Source organism: Microchirus variegatus (assembly GCF_963457635.1).
Source record: "Microchirus variegatus genome assembly, chromosome: 16".
Classification (NCBI taxonomy): Eukaryota; Metazoa; Chordata; class Actinopteri; order Pleuronectiformes; family Soleidae; genus Microchirus; species Microchirus variegatus.
In genome coordinates, this window is record NC_139817.1 from 21,474,016 (window position 1) to 21,495,052 (window position 21,037).

The following is a 21,037-nucleotide window of genomic DNA, read 5'->3' on the forward strand; positions in this document are numbered from 1 at the left end:
TGGTACGTGAAATCTGAAAGTGTCACCTCTCTAAAATATGGAGCCGGGCGGTGGGAGAGCGATGTGAGAAACGGTCCCAAATGTCTCCAAATGTCCTGTCACATACATTCCGTTACATTCTGTACCCCAACGTCTGGGAAGCGGCAAAGTGGGAAAACATGTCTAATCGCTGGTGTGTCAGGTTCGGTAAAAATAAACACCAGGAATGAGATAGTGGTGGATGTGTAGAGCTAATGGCAGGGTGTATCATTCAGTGGAGTTTGAGTGCTGATATGAGCGTTAGATATTTTTTTTACATGCGTTGATAAGACCCTCGCTCCAGGCACCAGTTGTACTGAGGCACAGGAAGTGTGATTTCCCGCACAGGAAGTGTCCACTGCCATAACTAAATTAGTCTGATAAAGCTTTGATTGTGATTGGAACCTAATCTATTTCAATAAACGTTCTTACCTGGTCTTAACGGGGCTGATCTCTTTGTAGTAGCTGTGCATGTTGTGGTAGAAGAGGCCAACAATAGTGGTTTGAGCTGAGGGGGGGGGGGGGAAAGAAAACTCAGATATGAACGTGAAAGGCATGGGCAGAGAGCTGGGAATGTGAAGTAGTGTTGCTAAAATGCTCACAAAGGAGAGAAGTTAATTAACACTGCCTTGCTGCTGCACGCTGGCACCATGCAGGCAAATGGGACGACTTTATACTCGCACACACAAGTGAAAGGGTTGCATCCCACATGGATGTCGGGAAGTCTTATGAAACCTCTACATGACTTCATCAGAAGTACAGGGGGTCTGAGCAACCCCCCACCCCACCAAACCCCACAATCTGACCTATCATCCAGCTCGGTGCAGCATAAACAATTAAATTGGAGGAAATCCTTAATGGTCCAGTTCCTCCTTTCAAAGGCCTTCTACCCCGCGCCCCTGCTGACTGCGACAACAAAAGTGGGCTAATGTCAAACAAATGTGCGGTGTTTGTGCCGCGGGAGGGATTTTACCCTTCCAAGAACGAGTTTCAACAGAGTGACCCCCAGGAAGCATCACAAAGAGATGTTGAGGTAGCCCGGAGTGAGAGTGAATCAGAAACAATATAACGGCACCGATGTGTCACACACGACACAAACGCTCCCAATTCACTTAGGTGTTCACAGTCAAATGAGTCAGTTATGAATGACCCATATACTATTTCTTAAACTAATTCTTTAATGGGTGATGGTTTATTCTAGCTCTAGTTTGTACAGCAACACATTGCACACAATGGCCGTGTGGAGCCAAGGGAATCTGACCTGAACACAAAGTTAAACAAACACAGTTGTAAAGGTCCGCTGTAATTACTGCTCTCCTTCACTCCACTACGCGACTCCATTCTTTTTTTAATGACAGAGGAAAGTGGAGAATTCTCATGCTCTCTCACTCTCTCTCGCTCAGTCTTTCTGTTTTGAATAAAAGGGTAACTGCCAGCATTAAAGCCATCGCTGGATTTCTGCAACACAAAAGGCATCGTGGCACTCCTGTCCACCACTGTACGCTATGGTCGTCATCTTAAATCTTAGCATAATAAATTACTGGCCAAGAATGAGGATCATTTTCTTCTGGCTGAACCAGTGCACAAAACAATGTGGAGTATTCACGCTGAACCGAGCTACTGGTTTCTATACTCGTACAACACAAGTCACGATAAGAAACGTGTGTGTTTATAGTGCATCACTTACACTGCAAAGTGAAAGCCTCCCCAGGCACAGAGATGTAGCTCTTGCCCTCTGTGGGGAAGCGATAATGTGGCAGGTTGTAGTTCTGTGGAAGCTTCATCAGGGAATAATCTGTAGGGGTCAGACATTAGAACATTGTTGAGGAAAACACAAATAAACAAACAAACCAAACGATCCAATGGACGACGAGCCACAAGGCTTGGTCTGCTTCACCAAGGGTGGATTAAAGATACGTCAATTGGCCCCTGGGAGAAAAACACAAGCAGGCTCTGTGGCAAACAAAATATTACGCAAAAAAAAAAACGAGGACCAACACCCACGAGAGGCAGAGAGTGGAGCGGCTCGAGCCAAAGCTTATCTGACCTGATATAATTCTCTCAATAAGAAAAACTAATGATGTCAGCTCGACACTCCCTGTCTTCCTTATGGAGAGCTGACACCGTACTGACCTGCAACAAACGATGTTCCGTCCAGGGTGACGAGAGCGTTCGGGCTGGGCTCCAGTTTCATCACCATGTGTTCCATCACTCTGTCCACTGTCTCGATCAGCCCGCTGACCACAGGGATAGACTGCTGCTCAACAAGGGAAATTTACACAATCAGAAATCCACTGTTCTCTCACTGGCCAACATGAAATGAAAAATAAAGACTATGTAGGACAGTTGGTGCAGTGAGCACAATCCACTGGGTGCATAACAGGTGTGTTGACGTTGTTTTTTGGTTCCAAAACAAACCATTTATATCCCTGAATGATTGTAACCTTTTACACAAAGGACTAAAGTCAGATGTTTTCGTGGACGATGCTGCTTTCTAAGAAGCTGTGATGCTGCCATTAGTGGGAACTGCAACTCAGGTTTGACACTAAACGTTTTTAACAGAAAGATTTGTGTTACAAATAGAGGACTAATTATGGGTATTAACCAGGCAGGAAGGAACACGAAAATTATGCTAATTGCTGCCTAATGGAACATGTAGTACAGTGTTTTTTGGAGTTGGACTCACAGTTGGGTAACTTTTGGTGATTGTTGATGATGTTATTATTCTACTGTTTTCTGTTTGGTTTCAGTGAACAGAAATTACATATATGCCACGTCCTCCATATGAAAACAGGCTCTGTCAAGTAAGACTATCAGACCTGGCCGAGGGAGCATTTGTGTGTATACAGCAGCAGCAGCAGCAGCACAAAGGCAGATGGAGACAAGATGTGTTCATCCGATGGAACTGCTGAATGAGCGGCTGCTTCAGGCAAAATAATTCACTTCTGGAAATTTTCATGGGCACGTTTTTGCGTTTTTTGTGACCGAGCGACACAAGATCTAAACACGCCTGTACTGAGAAACACTGACAGAGTAACGTAGCGCTGACTTCATCATGAACTCATTGGACACAAAATAGGTCATGCACTCCAGGTTTAAGTAATGACAGTAAACCAATGAGAAAACAAATATAGATTTTTATCAAATCACTGTCTGTAGTGGATCATGTAACCGGTTTCCACATCTGCTGCGAATGGCAATTATGAGATAATGGCACTTAACTACTGCTTAGCATTCAGCCACGATGCCTGACTATGTGAGGACGTCAGTGAAATGATTCAGATTCAGAGGTAAGCAGGTTTGTGTTGTTTCCTATAAATTCCTCATCAGTGTCATTTAAGGTTACTCAATTGTGTACCGTGTGACAGATTATTTAACGTATGAATCCAGATGTTGTAATTAAATATAATTGGCTAAAAGTATGACTACGCAAAACTGGGATTCTATTTAAAGTAAACAAAAACTCGATAGAGAGTGAAACGTTCTGTCACTCGGCACTAATCTGGAAAAAGTCATCGCAAAATCATTGGACGCTTTCGCCCGAGCACCATATCTACTGTCCAAGTTTGACATTCTCATGAGGAACATGTGTTTCAGCTCGATCCTACAAAAACAAGCGTGTTTTTTTCACAGCAGTAAATGTACTGAAACCACTCTCCTGCTCAGGATGACTTTCTTCTGGCAGTCACGTGTTTGTATACGAGGGTAAGATTTGGCCAGAGCCAGTATACAGTACAAGATGCAGCCAACTTACATTCAAAGCAATTTGTTGGGGAGAACATTGTCGTTAGAAGTACTGTTTTATTCCATTTTCTACCGTGGCATTTGCCTGTACATTATAATCCGGTGCAGGCAAACTGTCAAATAATGTTATTTCTTGCTGGCAAAATATGCAGTGTTAAAATCTCAAAGTCTATGATCTTTTTTAGAGCCGAGGATTAAAGTCTTCACCAAAATGCACATGTTGCATCATGTCACATTTGAACAACAGCGTGAACTCATTTACCTCTGGCAGTGCCGGAGAGGACAGCACTTCTTCCACACTTTTGAGAAAAGCCTGGTTGGAAGAAAATGGACATGAGGGAACTGTTGCATCACAAATGCACATTGGTGGGCATTGAGTCTTTGTGTATGCGACTGTGACTCAAGAGACCTGTGTGAGGTTGTTGGCAGTGTTGTGAGCAATGGTCCTGTTGGGCAGCACCTTCAAAAAGCCCAGCACTGGCAGGGACTCCGGGTCCTCGGAGCTTTGGACCTCCTCGTGCTGACTGCTGATGACAGGAGGACTCACCTCAGTGGCTCTCTGAGAAGACAACACAGCACTGATGTTGACTATCAGGAGACGTACCCCATTTCCAACATACACAGGACGTGCGGTGACTGATGCGTTCAGGGAATTGTCTTTGGACAAATCATTCAGTGTTGCTCATTTCCAGTGCTAGTGTAGATGCCCTACAGGGAGCCATTTTGTGTGTGGTTGTGAGCAGCTGTCTCCACTTTCTACTTCTCTGTTTGGTTTCTATCGCTAAAGCCCTTTAGTGAACAGTGTTCTGTTCACATGTGTTCTCAGTATCTGTTTTCCCAACTCTTCTGTCTTCAAAATGAAGCAATAGTCCAATAAGAAGTTTCTGTTTTCACTGATTCAAGCAAACGCCTTTATCTTTTATCTGCTATATAAGAATGCTGTGTGTATAAGAATGTTTTGGTGTCAAATCTGTGGCTCGGCACACTTACAAGTGTTGGTGTGACTGAAGTAGCTTCTCTGAAGGATCTGGGTGTTGTGGCAGACGCAAGAGCTTGACCTAGAAAAGACAGAGAAAGGAGGCACGTGTTTACTGATTGATTTTTTGGTTGATTTTCCAGTTTACACAGTCTGTGCCTCTTTATCTTTTTGTTATGAGGACCCATGTTGAACTTGTCCAGACTCAGCTGCTAAAATATAGCTGGACTTTCACTATACAGCATAAATTTTACGAGTCTGGACCGTGCCCAGTCATGAAAGGAGATAAATCACGACTTCAGCAGCACATGGTGTTAAAATACTCTTCCACCAGCTTCTGTACAAAGCGTAGATACATTTTATGTCTTTGTTGTCATTTAATAAAAACAGCACTTACTAGCTACCAGACAAAGGCTGTATAAGGGCATACATTATGAGTATCAGCGTGAACCATTCCTGCTCTTCTTTGGTCCAATGCAACATTTTATACGAGTGCTCAAGAGAAGTTGCAGAAAAAATATTTTTTCTGTAACCATAACAGTCACGCTCTTCGTGTCTGGTAATGGTCTGCGGAATATATTGCTTTTGGTAACGACTTTGACGAAGAAATCAAGGCAGCGTGTGCTCTATGCTTTACACATTGCCTGCTGAAGATCTAACCGTGCACAATAATAGATTTTATGATAGTATCGCCATTCACACAAAGGCATCGACAGTGCGCACACACTCACTGTATCATACACAACAGAAGGTGACTCAGCCTGTGTCGGGCTAAAAGGTCATAATTCAGCAGGCTTCCTCAAACTATTTGCTAATAAGGACTATAACACTGCAAAAAAAATATGAACTCTTATTATAGTTCTAATAAATGTCAACCTGTTTTTGTCCATTTATGGCACTCAGTTGACCACAGGAGCGAAAACAGACTAGAGTGTGTTTTTTTTTTTTATCTTAGCACGTTATAACTTGTCACTTTACCTCAAAACGATCTGCCCCTGCGACCAAACACGCCTCTGTGCTCCTCATCAGTAAATACTTATAAGGCAGAACTATGTGAGCCTTGGAACGTCTATGGTGGAAAGTCAGGAAAAGTATATTTTCTTGCAGTTTCACAACTCGTTGTTATGCATGAATGCTGTGGGCGGAATGTAAGGAGGACAACTGACCTCTATTTCCTCAGTGCAAAGGCATTATTAACACGTTCTTAGATTGACAGGAAATGCTTCCCAGTGGAGCGTGATGTCCTACCTATGGCTGCACCATAGTAGAGCGAAATGTCAGTTGGAGACAGTGCCCTTTCCCAGATGACAAACTCGTCAAAAGCGCCCGTGACGTAGTGACCGTACGCCCTGTTGTTGCCCGTTCCAATGACAAGGTCGGGGTAAGCGTCGCCGTAGTTCTCTGAGACGTTTCCGGTTGAGTCACCAGCAGTGAAGGTGCCGTTGATGTAGACCTTCAGACCGTCACTTTTTGTCCACGTGAAGAGAATGTGTGTCCAGAAAGGCCCTGAAAAGGGACGAACAATAATGGTTATGCGTTGCACAGTGTCATTAAAGTAGAGTTCTGTAAATAAGTCAGTGGAAAAATACAAGCGAAGGAAAGCTGATGTGGTTCTTGGCTGACACTCACTCACTCACTCAAACTTCACGTGTTAAACACAAGCTTCCTCTACATCCTCACTGAAATATGACCACAAACAGGCCATGAAACACAACATTCAATCACTGTGGCAAAAACAAAGATGGCAGAAGTCATCTGAGCTGCTTCATACAAACTATGTTCTCCACAATATTTACGTCTTCTTGTTATTTCCAGTATTGAACTCATAGAATTAGTCACACTGCATTACTAACTGAGCTCAAGTCGATAAACATTATTGTTTATTTAGAAGAGAAATGATCACATCTATCATCTCTCTATGCATAGTGTCTATTTTGTCAAATTCAGCAAAGCACCTTTTGACTAAATGGATCTAGACTAAAGTCCTCAGTACCTGGAACTCTGATGTTGGTCTTCCATCTATGGTTGTTGCCTCTGGTGTAAAACTCCACATATCCTATGAAGGGATTGGTGTAGACCGAGAAGCCGTTAGAAATCACTTTCCCTCCAGAGGCCACAGCAAAGCGGGAGTGCTCTTCTTGGTTCTTCCAAAAAAAGGAAAAGGTAATCCCTAGAGAGAAGGGAGGAGGGGATGCAAAATGTGTTTGAAAATGTGTCATGTGAAATAATGAGTGACTGCGTGAACGTCGGTGCACTCACCCTCAGGACCGCACAAGATGGGATCACTGATGCAGGTGTTCTGGTAGTTTCCAAAGTGGAGAAAGGTGCCGCCCTTATCTCCATCAAGAAAGATGCCTTTGTTAACCATACCTTCAACAATGTCTGTGGCAAAGCACAAATCAGGGACTTAACATTTGCAGCAGGTTTTCTACATACAGCAGTTTAATTTAACAGTGAATGCAGTGCATTTAACTCATTTAGGGTTAAATTTACAATAAATGTTTACATTTGTTTGTGTTAAAGTATCAGTAAAAGAGTTAATTTTGTCCTAATCAGAATTTGGTTCTTTTACTGTTACTTTAAAAATACAAAATGTATTGTTTAGAGGCAAAACTTTTGAATAAACCACTTAAATCAATTTAAATGTCAATAAATAAAGTGATCATGACATTAACTGTTGCCTAAACGTATTCATAAAGACACACACGTGTACTGAAAGGACAAAAACGGACACGCTCAACTCCAGCGTGATGTAAATACAGGCGACAACAGAGAGCAGTGGATGATTTGGAAAGTGAAGGAAGTGATTGATCCTCACCTACTGTTGCAGAAATGTTAGTGAAGGCAGAATCATTGGTATACACATAGGAAGAGTTATGGGAGGAAGGGAGCACAGTGTGGTTGTGGATTCTGAGAGCTGGACGGACAAAGACGATGGAGAAAAAAAACAAAACAGTGAACCTGAATGGACACACAACGGGAGACAAAGGAGAACAGTGAAAGGAAAACACAACAGGAGGGACGTGGTGTGCAGGTATGAGACAGAGTGATGCTGAGGTGAGACCACGGTGACTCCACGCATGCTCCAGTCTATACCTGATCCCTCTTCAAATTTCAACAAGAATAATAATAATAATAATAATAATAATAATAATAAAAAATCTTATCTTTAAAGAACTAAAAACAATGGGATAATATGTGTAATTTCCAATAATTTGTAACACATTTTTATCCTACAACACTTTATGTTAGCTGTGGATAAACTGGCACAATAGTGGATGATGAAAAACAACATGGGACCATGCAGCGTGCATTCAGACAGACATTTAGGTGGCACATCTATTCATGAGAATATATATAAATATATATATACAGGGACATACTTATGTTACTTCCATTAACATAACCTGGTCTGTTTCCAATCTGGTCCCACAGTTCATGGATTCCATCCACAGCATCAAGAGGCCAATAATGCGAGGCTGTTTCCAGGACCTTCAGGCCTGGGCACAGAGCTCACGCGTAAACGGCTTTCCCCAAAAAAACACAGTCTGTCGCATTACTGCAAATTAATTGTCCTGTCATTACACTTAAAAGGTTATAATGAACCCAACATCTGCACATTTTTTTTTTGTTTATCATTAACAGACTTTTCTGATTAGCAGTAAACTAATAAATACAATAAAATCATCTAAATTACTGGTTAGAAGATGGTAAAAAGCTTTCAATCTTATTTCATATTCATATATAATAATCAATCTACCCATACAAAAATACTATACCTGGATGCTTTGCAGGCTGTACCACTTGAGCATAAACCTGTAAAAAAAACCATTAAATGTATTTATTAAATCTGTGATTCAACAGACGATAAGACTGTGTATTATAGGACAGTGGTCTTACCTTAATACACGAGACAAAAACTGTAAAAAGGTGAATTTGCAAAGAAAATTCCATAGCTTTTAGGAAAAAAAGTACCATAAAGTCTTTTCCTTTATATGTTCTAAAAACAACGATAATCAATCCCCAAATAAAAATGAATCCAGGAGGAGTCTCTCATTCTTCCACTATGTGAAAACGTGAGATCAGTCCATGTATTCAAAGCGAAAAAAATACAATAAAAATAATGCCAGTGAACTTATGAGGAGAAAAAAACATTGATTTAGAGGCAGAAAAACTTAACAAGTTGCCCTGTCGTGATAAATGTGAAGCCCATCGTCCACTTCCACGCAGAAAACTGCCATCCGTGATCTTTATCCCCACGTTGAACGGATACTTTTCGCTGTCTGCATCTGGAAAACTGCAAGAAGAGAAGGTTCGTGGAGGCGAGCAGAGCTGGACTGAACGTGGGAAATGCAAAACGTGATGTCATTTTTGGATCTCGCAAGGTGGGGCGTTATGGAGCTGTGCGTAAGAGGCACATTTGTGCGTAATTTGAGATTGCGCAGGCAGTGGATGAACTGGAGATCTGCGCTGCGCAATCCAAACTATTGTTTGGAGGAAAAGAGACGCATTAACATGTGGGTTTAAATAAGCAGTTTGCAGGAAGCCGGGGTTTAATTACAGGACAACAACCCGGACTCACGCTGCTCCTTCAGATCCGCATTTTGCAGCCACACTGGTCTTAAAAAGTAATAATGAGAGTGATGCTTTTTCACGAGCTCTCCTCACGAAATAGCACGAGCTTTTCAACAACCAATGAAATCAAAAGCAGACATTGTGATTATTTGTGTTTATGAAACTCAGTGATGGTCAGGAGGAGAGACTCCCACAGGTGGAGGACTCATCAAATCCACCACGAGTGCCTCACACGAGGAGGCGCACAAGGTCACCTTTGCACACCAGGCAAGGTCAACAGCGCCACCGCGTGGCCATGTGGAGAACACTTTAAGGGGCCACGCAGTTTATTATTTATAACACCCTCTCATGTGACTGACGGAGTGATCTGATGATCATAATGGATTAAAACCAGGCTTTTAATGAGGGCAATGTATTTGTTTTTACTTTAAAATGTAAAGTTTGTTTACTATAATGGATGATTGATTGTAAATGATGGTGGACTGGGTATTCCATCGTGTGTGTGTGTGTGTGTGTGAGAGAGAGAGAGAGAGAGAGAGAGAGAGAGAGAGAGAGAGAGAGAGAGAGAGAGAGAGAGAGAGAGGTTGGATGAAAGACGTCACACAGGGCAGAGGTGTGTGTTGTGGATCCGTTGAGTTTGTTTGGTGAGGATTATCGACAGAGAACAAAGAGCCATTTTTAGTCTAATTTAAATTTTGTGCTTTACAGTCTTTTTTTTAATAGAATCAAAAGTTTATTTGTTTTTTTTTAATTCTCTCCTCTCAGTTAGGGCTGTTTCCGCTCAGCTCAGCTCGCTCCTCTGAAAGAAGGTGGCTCAGTGTTACTGTGTTACACATGGAGACTTCTCACAGGAACTAGAACCACTGAGTGTCCTGGAGACGAGCTGATGTTTGTGATGAAGGATCGACTGGCTGAACTCAACGTTGTAAGTGTCTCTTCTTTCCTTTGTTTGAACCACACAGACACAGACACAGACACAGAGACAGACAGAACCAGGTAAAGGACAAACCCTGACTTTTTTTCCATCAACACAGAGCAGGACACAGGCGGATGAGGATGTTGGAGTCACTGTGGACAGAGATGGCTTCATGGAGAGCTTTTTCAGGAGGGTGGGTACACATAATAATATCAATTCCCCTGTGGTGTAAAGATAGAGTTTTATTTATTTACTTATTTATTGTCTTGTTTTAGGTGGAAGAAGTTAGAGGAGTCATTCATAAGATCTCCCACCAAGTGGAAGAGGTGAGGAAGATACACAGCACGATCCTGACGGCACCCAACCCTGATGACAGTAAGTGCTGTATTTTCAGTTGTATGTAGCACCACCAAGTCACCAACAATGCACTAAATTACAGCCGGAGACTTTACATGAAATACAAGATTCAAGAGTCTGAAAGAGGGAGGCTTTAACAGGAAGAGAAGAGGGGAGAGTTTGGGAGAGAGAGAGAGAGCGGTCAGAAACTGTTATTTAACTTATATTTAAAGGTGCCATATGTAAGAATGTGGCCAAAAACAGTTACTACATTCAAATTCAAAATACAGAGGTCTTTTAGGTTTCGTTTTCTGACATAACTGGCAACCCGTGGTTGCTCGGCAGCTGAGACTCTACTGACTGCAATGATTGGTAGACGGCGGTAGGTGGCGCCACATGCCAAAACATGATTTCAAAACATAAAGACGATTTGCAGTCTGCAAAATATTTTTTTTTAATGCAAATATTTTGGCTGCACTGTTGTTGTTGGTGAGTTCAGTTTGTTATATGAACATTATTCCTCAGTCTCTGTGACATATTAGGAGGATTTTATGGCCAGTTGCTTTAGATTTATTACATAATGCACCTTTAAGGACAATAATAACACTTAGATGTAAACATATTGGATAGATTTAAAATTAGCAGTAGATACAATTGAATGAAGTCCATATATGTGAATCAGGTGTTTTGGAGCAGGAAAACACATGCAGGACAGTGGAGGCCTGCTCTATATTACTGTCCCTGTTAAATAATCTATGTAATTGTGTTGATAGTAGTAGCTGCTGCAGTGATAGCAGCACTTATTAATGGTGCTAACATTATCATGACAATAACAACACCAACAACAGGATGGAGTCAGAGCATCTTCATTTTAATGCTCACGTGTCTGTAGTTTATATCCATACAGATACAGCACTTCCTACTTTTTCCTTAAGGCTGGAGTTTGACTTTTGTGGCTCAGAGTAAAAACACAACAAACGCACACACTTCCTCTTCATTGTAAATTAATGACTGACGACCGGAAACCTGTGAAGGAAACCATTTTGCCCCCTAACAAACTCTATTGTGTTTCTGGAGATTAGTGAGAAAAAAAAGTCCGATCTTTTCTGGCAAAACAGAAGCTGTTTCCACTTGTTTGTATAGATCAGACTCTTCATTCATCAGTGATTGTGTCTGATGTAAAAGTGTTGCTGTGATTTATGATACTGGGTCACCAGAGATGGTAACAAAAGGCCTGCGCTTTGTGATCTCTGCTGGATTATTGCTACGGGGTCGTTGCCTAGTTACACGATGAAGTTACAGTAAATCCAATATTTACAGGGAGGAGGTTCCCTGAGAGTGTGTGTGGTTTTTTTTCTTTCTCTTCAAAAACAAACCCAGACTGACCAGTCGTCCTCTGTTTGTGTGTTTGAAGGAACAAAGGAGCAACTCTACGCACTGACCAACGATATCAAGGGGAACGCCAACGTGGTGCGAACCAAACTAAAATGTCAGTGGAAGTCATCACAGGATTTTTACTTCACGTTATATGACGATGTGGTCAGCTGTAATGCTGTAATGTAATGCTGTACCGTGACTCTCCCTCTCTGTAGCCATGGAGCAAAGCTTGCCCAAGGACGATGAAACCAACAGGTCTTCTGTTGACTTCAGGATCCAGAAAACACAGGTTACATCACACAGATATGATCATATTCATCCATTTAGAAGTACATGAAGATATAGAGGGATATCTGTGTGGATAAAGCCAAACTTCCCATAAGTATTTCCGCACAAGTGTATAAAAAAATGATGTTTTTGTTTGTATCTTTACAATAGGGCTTTTATATTTGATTTGAGCAAAGGTCTTGATTGACCACCAGATTGAGGCGCCATGTTTCTACATTAAGCCTAAGTGGACTTACTCCAGAAAGACTAATATACCATTCTTTCTGGTCTGTGAAGGCCACCGTAGTTCCCTGATATGCTTGGTTAATGGAGGGTTGATCTTAGAAGTGCAGCTAATGATTATTTCCTTATAGATTAATCTTTAGATTAATAATTTGGTCCAAGAAATGTCAGAAAACGTTCAAAAATGTTGATCGGTGTTTGTCAAACCTGGAGATGACGTCTTGTTTTGTCCACTAACAAAAATATGAACTTTGAATGATTTATTTGTTATATGGAGCAAAGAAATGACGAAATGATTCACTATTTAAGAAGATAAAACAATCAGAAATCGTGTTTTAACGAGACGGACTCGTAAAGTACATGGATTTGGAGACTTATTATTCATGGCGTAATATTGAGTTTCAAGTTGGAACACATGCTCATCCTTTTGTCCTCGTTCTCTCTCGTCCTCAGCACACCGTGCTCTCCAGGAAGTTTGTAGAGGTCATGACCCAGTACAATGAGACGCAAGTGTTCTTTCGGGAAAGAAGCAAAGGAAGGATCCAGAGACAGCTGGAGATAAGTGAGTGATAAATAAAGGACCCTCCCTGGTCCCTCTCTTGGGGTCACACAGTGTGGCCCATATTTAGGCAATAGTTCTGGAGGCTGCAGGGGTTCTCAAAGTTTTGATACCTGAGGGCCAATTTAGGAACCCAACATTAGACTGAGGGCCGCCAAAGGAAAAAAAACAGAAAAAAGAAAGAAATCCCATTTGTAATAATTTTAATGACCAGATTGCAGTTCTACAGTTTAGCGTTAAGTAATATAAGCATTAATATAATGTAATTTAAGCATTAATGTAATTTAAGCATTAATATAATAACGCTTTATAATTTATTGGGTAATTACCCAGTATTTTGGCCATTGTTCTTACCTTCTAATTACAGGTTAATACCAAATAACACATTTCTGTTACCATATATTTACTGGGTAAATAGCTAGTAATTGGGGGCTGTAGCTACCTGCTTATTACCAGCTTATAACCCAATAATACACTAAAATTCACCATATAGAAACCAGGTAAATACCCAGTATTTTTGTTTACACTTATTGGTCTGTATCCAGTAATGTCCAATAAACATTTAACAAGCTTAGTCGCTCCTGGATTAAAACTATCAACTGTAATTCATTGCGGGCCGCCAGAAATGTTTCTGCGGGCCACCATTGGCCCCCGGGCCACACTTTGAGAACCAATGCTTTAAAGAAATAATGGAGCATATTGTATTAAATATGTACTGATGTGTAGATTACAGCATTGACATTAGGGATGAGCTGATACGAGACTTAGCGTCCTTATCGGTCTGATTACTGAAGTCACCAACAACAACACAGACAAAATATTCGCATTAAAAAAAACATTTTGCAGACTGCAAATCATGTTTATGTTTTGAAATCATGTTTTGGCATGTGGCGCCACCTACTGCCATCTACCAATCATTGCAGTCAGTAGAGTCTCAGCTGCCGAGCAACCACGGGTTGCCAGTTACGTCAGAAAAACGAAACCTAAAAGACCTCTGTATTTTGAATTTGAATGTAGTAACCGTTTTTGGCCACATTCTTACATATGGCACCTTTAAGCTATTATATTCTATGTTGTATTATCTTAATATCTAATAAGCTGCCATATTTGTAAACTCATTGATGTTGATATATAATATACAAACACTATAAATTAGCATTATATCAGATTGTAGATTGCGATTCATGCTCAGTTATATATTATTTAACTTGTTTGTCTCTGTAGACAAATTATAGTTCTGCCAGTTTGACGTTTTGGTCATATATGAAGTGAAATTCACAGTGACACACAAATGCAATGACAGTGTGTATCAGGTGCATTTGTATTATGCATGTGCGCGTAACATGAGACGGTAGTGAAAGGCAAAAATAGGACTGTCTCCCACAGTCCCTGAGGCCGGCATTAATGAGAGGCTCTAGTTCTCCACACTGCAGGCAGAAGAGCCCGATACCTGGCTGTGTTTGTGTCACCTGGGAAACGGGGACAGGGCTCAAGCCGCCCGTGCAACAGTTGTTCACCTGTATTTGACACGGCCACGCAAATATATACGCGGCTGTGCTGCTGCCACGCAGTGTGTTCACACCGTTCATTCACACGGTTCACAAGTGATACACTTTTGTGTTTGAGCTGCTCCCGTGTGCTCCGTGTTTCACTGTGTTCAGCCCCGTCTCTCTGAGGAATAGCCATAACAAAAGGTGTGCGAGCACCTGCACAGAGCTGCGTGTTTCCTCCAGGGAGGGGCGTTGTACGACAGGAAGCATGGCTGCAGGAAGAGAAACGATTTGTGTTTGTCGAGTTTCAGCAGCTGTTTCTCTATGAGAGGCGACACACATTTAACATCCTATTATTTAGAATCACATTCACAGAAGTCTTGTGTGTACATTACTGTAACACATCAGCTTTTTACACTTTAAACACTACATAAGGGGGAGGGAGTGGGGGAGGAAGAGTCAGTGCAGTGTTTGTGGCCGTGTCTCCTGGGTGAATAACAGATGACCTTTTTTTTGTTGTCTGCTCAGTCTGTACGTCAACAGTTTCACTTTACAACACTGCCAGACAAGGGATTAAACACACAACAGTGCATATTATACGGAATACACTGAATTATACAGAATAAGATCAAATACTACTACTACTACTACTACTATTGTTTTTATGAAAGCGTGCTACATAACTGAATCCGACAATTCTTTGGTGCATGTGTTGAGTATTCTATCATTCTGTGTTTTATTTCGCTTTAAAGAAATTCACATTTTATGAATATTATATTTTAGGTCTTTAAAGGTGCATTATGTAATAAATCTAAATCAACTGGCCATAAAATCCTAATATGTCACAGAGACTCAGGAATAATGTTCATATAACAAACTGAACTCGCCAACAACAACAGTACAGACAAAATATTTGCATTAAAACAGATATTTTGCAGACTGCAAATCATGTTTTATGTTTTGAAATCATGTTTTGGCATGTGGCGCCACCTACCGCCGTCTATCAATCATTGCAGTCAGTAGAGTCTCAGCTGCCGAGCAACCACGGGTTGCCAGTTACGTCAAAAAAACGAAACCTAAAAGACCTCTGTATTTTGAATTTGAATGTTGTAACTGTTTTTGGCCACATTCTTACATATGGCACCTTTACCTTAGTGAAATTATTTGTTGTTTTGTCTCTCTGTATTCCTGTTAAATGTGCTGCTGCCTGTCATAATAATAGTGATAATATTTTATTTTACTCTGTAACAACTTCATTTTATCATTTTTCTTAAATAAGTTAATTTCTTCTTAGGAGTAACTTTACTCTGTCATTTTTCTTACATTTAGCTGGAAGAGTGACCACCAACGAGGAGCTGGAGGACATGTTAGAAAGTGGAAATCCATCAATATTCACATCTGATGTAAGTTTGTCCCATGCTCTCCTGTAGTTGTTACCGCCATCTAGTGGGTAGAAAAGTGTGTTGCCGTGTGTTTTCAGATCAATTATTTAAACCTTGATTGTCTAACTCGTTCCCTTTAGATCATTTCTGATTCCCAGATCACGCGTCAGGCCGTCGATGAGATAGAATCACGTCACCAGGACATAATGCGCCTGGAGTCGAGTATCAGAGAGCTTCACGCCATGTTCATGGACATGGCCATGCTGGTCGAGTCTCAGGTAACAACAGTGGACTCTCATTAGAAGATTACACGCGTAGAACTCCATCCATCCATTATCTACCACTTCATCCTCCACCAGAGGGTGGATGCTGTGCCTATCTCAGCAGACATTGAGTGGTAGGCGGGGTACACCCTGGACAGTTCGCCAGTCCATCACAGGGCCACATAGAGACAAACAACCATTCACTCACACACTCACTCCTACGGTCAATTTAGAGTGACCAATTCACCTAATCCCCATATCACATGTTTTTGGACTGTGGGAGGAAGCCGGAGAACCCGGAGAAAACCCACGCACACACGGGGAGAACATGCAAACTCCTTGCAGAGGCCCTTGTTCCGAAGTCGTTCCAAACGGGGCTCGAACCCAGGAACCCGGGTCTTCTTGCTGCAAAGGCAAGAGTGCTAACCACTACACCAACCGTGGGCCCCGCGTAGAACTCATTTATTTTATTTTATTTATCTTTTAATTGGGCCTAAAATCAATAAAGAAAGAAAGAAAGTCTGTCATTGATTGCATTTTATGCACTTTACAAGCCAACGTCTTTAACATGTTTGGATAGAATTAGATAATCCTTTGTAAGTCCTACAATAGGAAAGCAACTATTCAGTGGGGGTGAGAAACATGAGCACAATAAAAAAACATTATGATGATAGACATTTCAAAATAAAAGTATTATATGTGTTGGAATAGAACAATTAAAATGTACTTATGATACTAAATTAACCAAATTAACAGATATGTGCCGCAGGGAATAATACACGACTCCTTATATGGACATCCTGTGGTGTGTGTGTTTTACAAAATGCATTGTTTTCATCTTCTTATGTGTTGTTGTGTCAAAGTTATGCTTCTTTTTAAATCAAATCCAGTGTTTTAAATGTAGTACTTTTTGCTCAGGTGTGTTTATATAGTTGGTGGAAATGGAAAACATATTTTTTTCATCTGATTGTGCTTAGTAATAGTAGTAATAACTGAATCTTTGATCTACAGGGGGATATGGTGAACAACATCGAGAATAACGTCACTAACGCATCTGAATACATTTGTCGTGCAAAGGAAGAGACCAAAAAAGCCGTGCGATACCAGAAAAAATCCAGAAGGGTATGTGCTCCTTTTAGATGATGTGCCGCTCAATTTTTATAAATTAAAATCACTTGTGTTTATACGTCTTTTTTCAAGTGACATGAAACGTCAGTCGTTTGTGATGTGAAGTGTTTAAAGGTTCTCTCAGTCAATTAACAACCTTATTCTTCACTCGACAGAAAATCATAATCCTTGCCTTTGCTCTGCTGATCCTGCTCGCCGTCATTGCTCTGATTGTTGGTCTGTCAGTTGGACTAACCAAACCTCCTGTGTGAGAGTCTGCTGTGAATTACTGCCTGAGGTAACCATGTGTCCACATACACAACAGTGACCAAGCACACATTCATTTTCTCATCATCCATCCATTTGTCAACCATTCATTTATGCACTTATGAATAAATGAATCCCCTTCTTTTAATACTTGACTATAAGACTACCACAGTTAACATCATTTTACTTTTATTATTCACATTCATTTAAAGGTGCCATATGTAAGAATGTGGCCAAAAAACGGTTACTACATTCAAATTAAAAATACCAAGGTCTTTTTAGGTTTGGTTTTCTGACGCAGCTGAGACGCTACTGACTGCAATGATTGGTAGACGGTGGTAGGTGGCGCCACATGCAAAATATTTTTTTAATGCAAATATTTTGGCTGTACTGTTGTTGTTGGTGAGTTCAGTTTGTTATATGAACATTATTCCTGAGTCTCTGTGACATATTAGGAGGATTTTATGGCCAGTTGCTTTAGATTTATTACATAATGCACATTTAAGCTAGTTTATATTGCAAATCGCTGGACTGAAATACAGCGGCAGGGTTTGTATCGCTAAATACACCAGACTCTTCTGTTAAATATTGAGATTTTAGACTTATTTCCCTTATAATTGTTAAGTATTTTTAAAGGTCCCATATTATACCCTATTTCTCCAAGTTAACCTAGTTCCCTGGTGTTCTAATGAACATGTCTGTGACATGCTTTGGTCAAAATACCATAAGGATGAAGCACCACAGCAGTTCAATCACCCTGCCAAAACAGCCCTGTTCAGAACGCTCTGTTTAGTAGTATCTCTTTAAAAAAAATAAAATAAATTAAGGGACAGGAAATGACATCAGCCAGAGGCTACTGGGAGCTAACAGCAGTTAGCATTTGGAAAAGTGATCATTTGCAGGCTCTAGCAGGCACATTGCCGTCATATATAACATGTATCCACTGGACAGATAAATCCTCTGAGGCTGGAAGTTTGTGTAGAACTCTGTGCTGCACTGCGGAGCCAAGAATAGAACTTTTCGCGGACGGTTTTTGGATACTGTCGCCCTCGCCAGCACTCTTGCGTGTTTTGCGGACAAAGCGGAGCTCTGCGAGACAACAACTCCAGGAATTTAGCACATTGTGACGTCACAATGAGCGCGGAAGTCAACATCGCGTGTTCTATCTCCTGTACTTAGACTCAGGAGGACCAAGAAAACATGAGTGAGTCATCTTTTTTCACAATTTGCCGACTGATAGGACCTCCAGAGTCCCAAATATAAGGATTTAAATGATTAAAAAGTTGATTTTGCATAATATGGGACCTTTAACTTATCTACAGTTCAGCATTGATTCCTGTGACGGCACTCTGACCAATCAGTGGCCGGCAGTATGATGACGTCACTCATAGTATCGCCTCAGCTCGCTCCACTATCACTAGTGGAAATGCGAAATGACTGCCATGCCGAGCTGAGCCGAGTCGGTTTTTAATATTGATCATGAAAGGTTGAATCGGTGAATAAGTTGCAGTTTATATTATGTAGTTGGAGGCACATTGCATTTTTGAATATTACATTTTGTCTCATACCTTTTGAGATATTCTGGATCAAGAGAGAAATGTCTGACTCTTCCTTTGTTCTCATCTTTTGACAGAAACGTCTCTGCCTTGCCCCGTGTGGAGTCTCAGGTCTCCTCCTTTTACTCATCGTCTTAGTCGGAGTGTTCCAGTGACGTGGTTTACAGCAGAGTTCTGCTCCTGTGGCGGTGAGGCAGAGAACAGCGTCGTAAAAAGACACTCGTTGACTTTATAGCAGCGTTACAGACATCAGAGTGTAGTGAGTATAATGTGTGCAACCCACTTTGCACCAGTGAAAACCTCACCAGACCTCATCATCTAGAGCAGTTCTGTTCAGGTGGAATAAAGTCAAGTGAGCTCTCCGCACTTTTCTTTTTGCCTAAGCACTTCAGAGTCATTCACTGGTGTATATATTCTCTGTATTGCAGTACATTTTGATATTGTCTATCAATATTAGAGTCCTGGTCTGAGTAATAAGCTTGTACACGTTTAAGAGTCAGTCAAGAAGGCTGTAGTGAGAGCGGCTCGACAGACTAGAAACAGAAAACAGATTTTTATTAAAAGGTAACAAAATACCTGGCTTTTTCAGATTGTGCGAGGGATTATGTGATTGTTACAGGAGCGGTGACTTCCTGCTGCAGGTACATCCATGTAAAATCATGCCATTTTTACATTTCTCTGTACATAAACGAATGAACAATATATAATTGTGTTGAACTAAGCTATGATGTCAGTTGTAGCTTTATATTTAATGTATAGTATAACACGTGTGTTTCTTACAAACATGTCTATAGATTATATTGAATATTATACAATCATTCTCTTGTTTTATTGCATATCTACTGTACTTTATGTGAATTAAATATTAAACGGTGACAGCGCAGGATTCATGTAACCACAGAAAACGTATATAGGTTTACATTCTGTATATACAATATGTATTTCCTGTTAAATCTGAATATTTTCAGATGATTTGAACATGAATTTTCCACTTACAAACGTGCCTTCTTTGACATTTAATATGAAATCTAAATCTAATGAAGTGTAGTTTTCACGATCATTGTGTGTTATGACTGAAATATTCGCTGTGAAAAAAAAGATGTATAATAGAATTCTAAGATGGTTTTATTTCAAGAGCACACGTTTCTATTTTGATATATTTTTATTTGTAATATATTTTGTTGTACATCATTTGTTTTGTTTTTTTAAGTTAAACCTTTTATTTTATTTTTAAAGCAAAATAATGATTTAAAAATAAAGAGTGAATGGACCTCATGATTATTTGTTTGTTTGAATGGAGACCATTGTTGTATAAACCGCTCAGATGTTGAGATTCAGTTTGTTCAGAGGAATATGGTGAGAAAGTGAGGCTGTTGTTTACTTAAGGACTAATGAGCACTTTGCACTAAGAGCTTGACGTCCATGTAATCAACCAAACAGGATTAGTGAAGAAAGTGGAAGTCATCCCCTGGAGGGCAGGAATGTTGGATCCTTGTTTCCAGGTTACTGAAAACAGCCTTAATGTCAAGTTGAGTGATTTGAAGAAACTTGGATTCGAGAGTTGCAATAATATTAATTTAGTTTCCAAGACTGACGAAAGCTAAGACAGTTTGAGTAAAATATAAAGCAGGAGGGCTTCAGTAAAGAACATTTCTGCTCCAGTAACATCTACCAGTGAGCGCCTCGCTAGAAAAATACAACATTATTCAGAAACCTTTTCTGTTGTCAAGCAGTAACCTCTTAAGTTCACCCCTATGCTTCATCTCCACTCCAACTGTCCAATTAAATGTGCCCCATATCCTGGTAAACAATTATTTTATAACATACAATATCACCAAAATACATTCTGTCAAGGCAGCGACTGCTTTTACCTGCCTTGACTTGTGAGCCGTCCTCTTCTTTGCTGCTGTGTGATGCATGTGACTGTTAGAGAGGAAACACAAGGACATATTTAAAGATGG

General features: G+C 40.6%; 2 protein-coding genes across 2 annotated transcripts in view; one reads left to right on the plus strand and one right to left on the minus strand.

The window, feature by feature from the left end:
• Window positions 1-8,724, minus strand: part of adgrd1 (adhesion G protein-coupled receptor D1) — a 28,311-nt gene extending 19,587 nt beyond the window's left edge. Inside the window, exons 1-13 of the mRNA XM_083902473.1 lie at window positions 8,639-8,724; window positions 8,518-8,554; window positions 8,122-8,238; window positions 7,557-7,655; window positions 6,998-7,120; window positions 6,732-6,908; window positions 5,987-6,244; window positions 4,747-4,820; window positions 4,172-4,321; window positions 4,025-4,075; window positions 2,152-2,275; window positions 1,706-1,813; window positions 451-526 (exon numbers count right to left, since the gene is read on the minus strand). Of these exons, the coding sequence (XP_083758599.1) occupies window positions 451-526; window positions 1,706-1,813; window positions 2,152-2,275; window positions 4,025-4,075; window positions 4,172-4,321; window positions 4,747-4,820; window positions 5,987-6,244; window positions 6,732-6,908; window positions 6,998-7,120; window positions 7,557-7,655; window positions 8,122-8,238; window positions 8,518-8,554; window positions 8,639-8,716 (1,472 nt within the window). The 5' untranslated portion in view covers window positions 8,717-8,724. The remainder of the gene's footprint in view (window positions 1-450; window positions 527-1,705; window positions 1,814-2,151; window positions 2,276-4,024; window positions 4,076-4,171; window positions 4,322-4,746; window positions 4,821-5,986; window positions 6,245-6,731; window positions 6,909-6,997; window positions 7,121-7,556; window positions 7,656-8,121; window positions 8,239-8,517; window positions 8,555-8,638) is intronic.
• A 1,219-nt stretch (window positions 8,725-9,943) lies between these two features.
• Window positions 9,944-19,244, plus strand: stx2b (syntaxin 2b). The gene is made up of 12 exons (XM_083902481.1): window positions 9,944-9,957; window positions 10,079-10,238; window positions 10,348-10,422; window positions 10,505-10,604; window positions 11,980-12,054; window positions 12,158-12,231; window positions 12,906-13,014; window positions 15,831-15,904; window positions 16,024-16,161; window positions 17,158-17,268; window positions 17,430-17,551; window positions 19,154-19,244. Exons 2-11 carry the CDS (start codon window positions 10,200-10,202, stop codon window positions 17,523-17,525), a joined length of 891 nt encoding a protein of 296 aa, XP_083758607.1. The 5' UTR covers window positions 9,944-9,957; window positions 10,079-10,199; the 3' UTR covers window positions 17,526-17,551; window positions 19,154-19,244.
• The last annotated feature ends 1,793 nt before the right edge of the window (window positions 19,245-21,037 follow it).

Excerpts from the sequence above, each read along its gene's own strand:
- stx2b (XM_083902481.1), top strand. The coding sequence starts at position 10,200 with ATGTTTGTGATGAAGGATCGACTGGCTGAACTCAACGTT. Across the intron at positions 12,055-12,157 it reads GGTGCGAACCAAACTAAAAT|CCATGGAGCAAAGCTTGCCC; the intron begins GTCAGTGGAAGT and ends CCCTCTCTGTAG. Across the intron at positions 13,015-15,830 it reads CCAGAGACAGCTGGAGATAA|CTGGAAGAGTGACCACCAAC; the intron begins GTGAGTGATAAA and ends TCTTACATTTAG.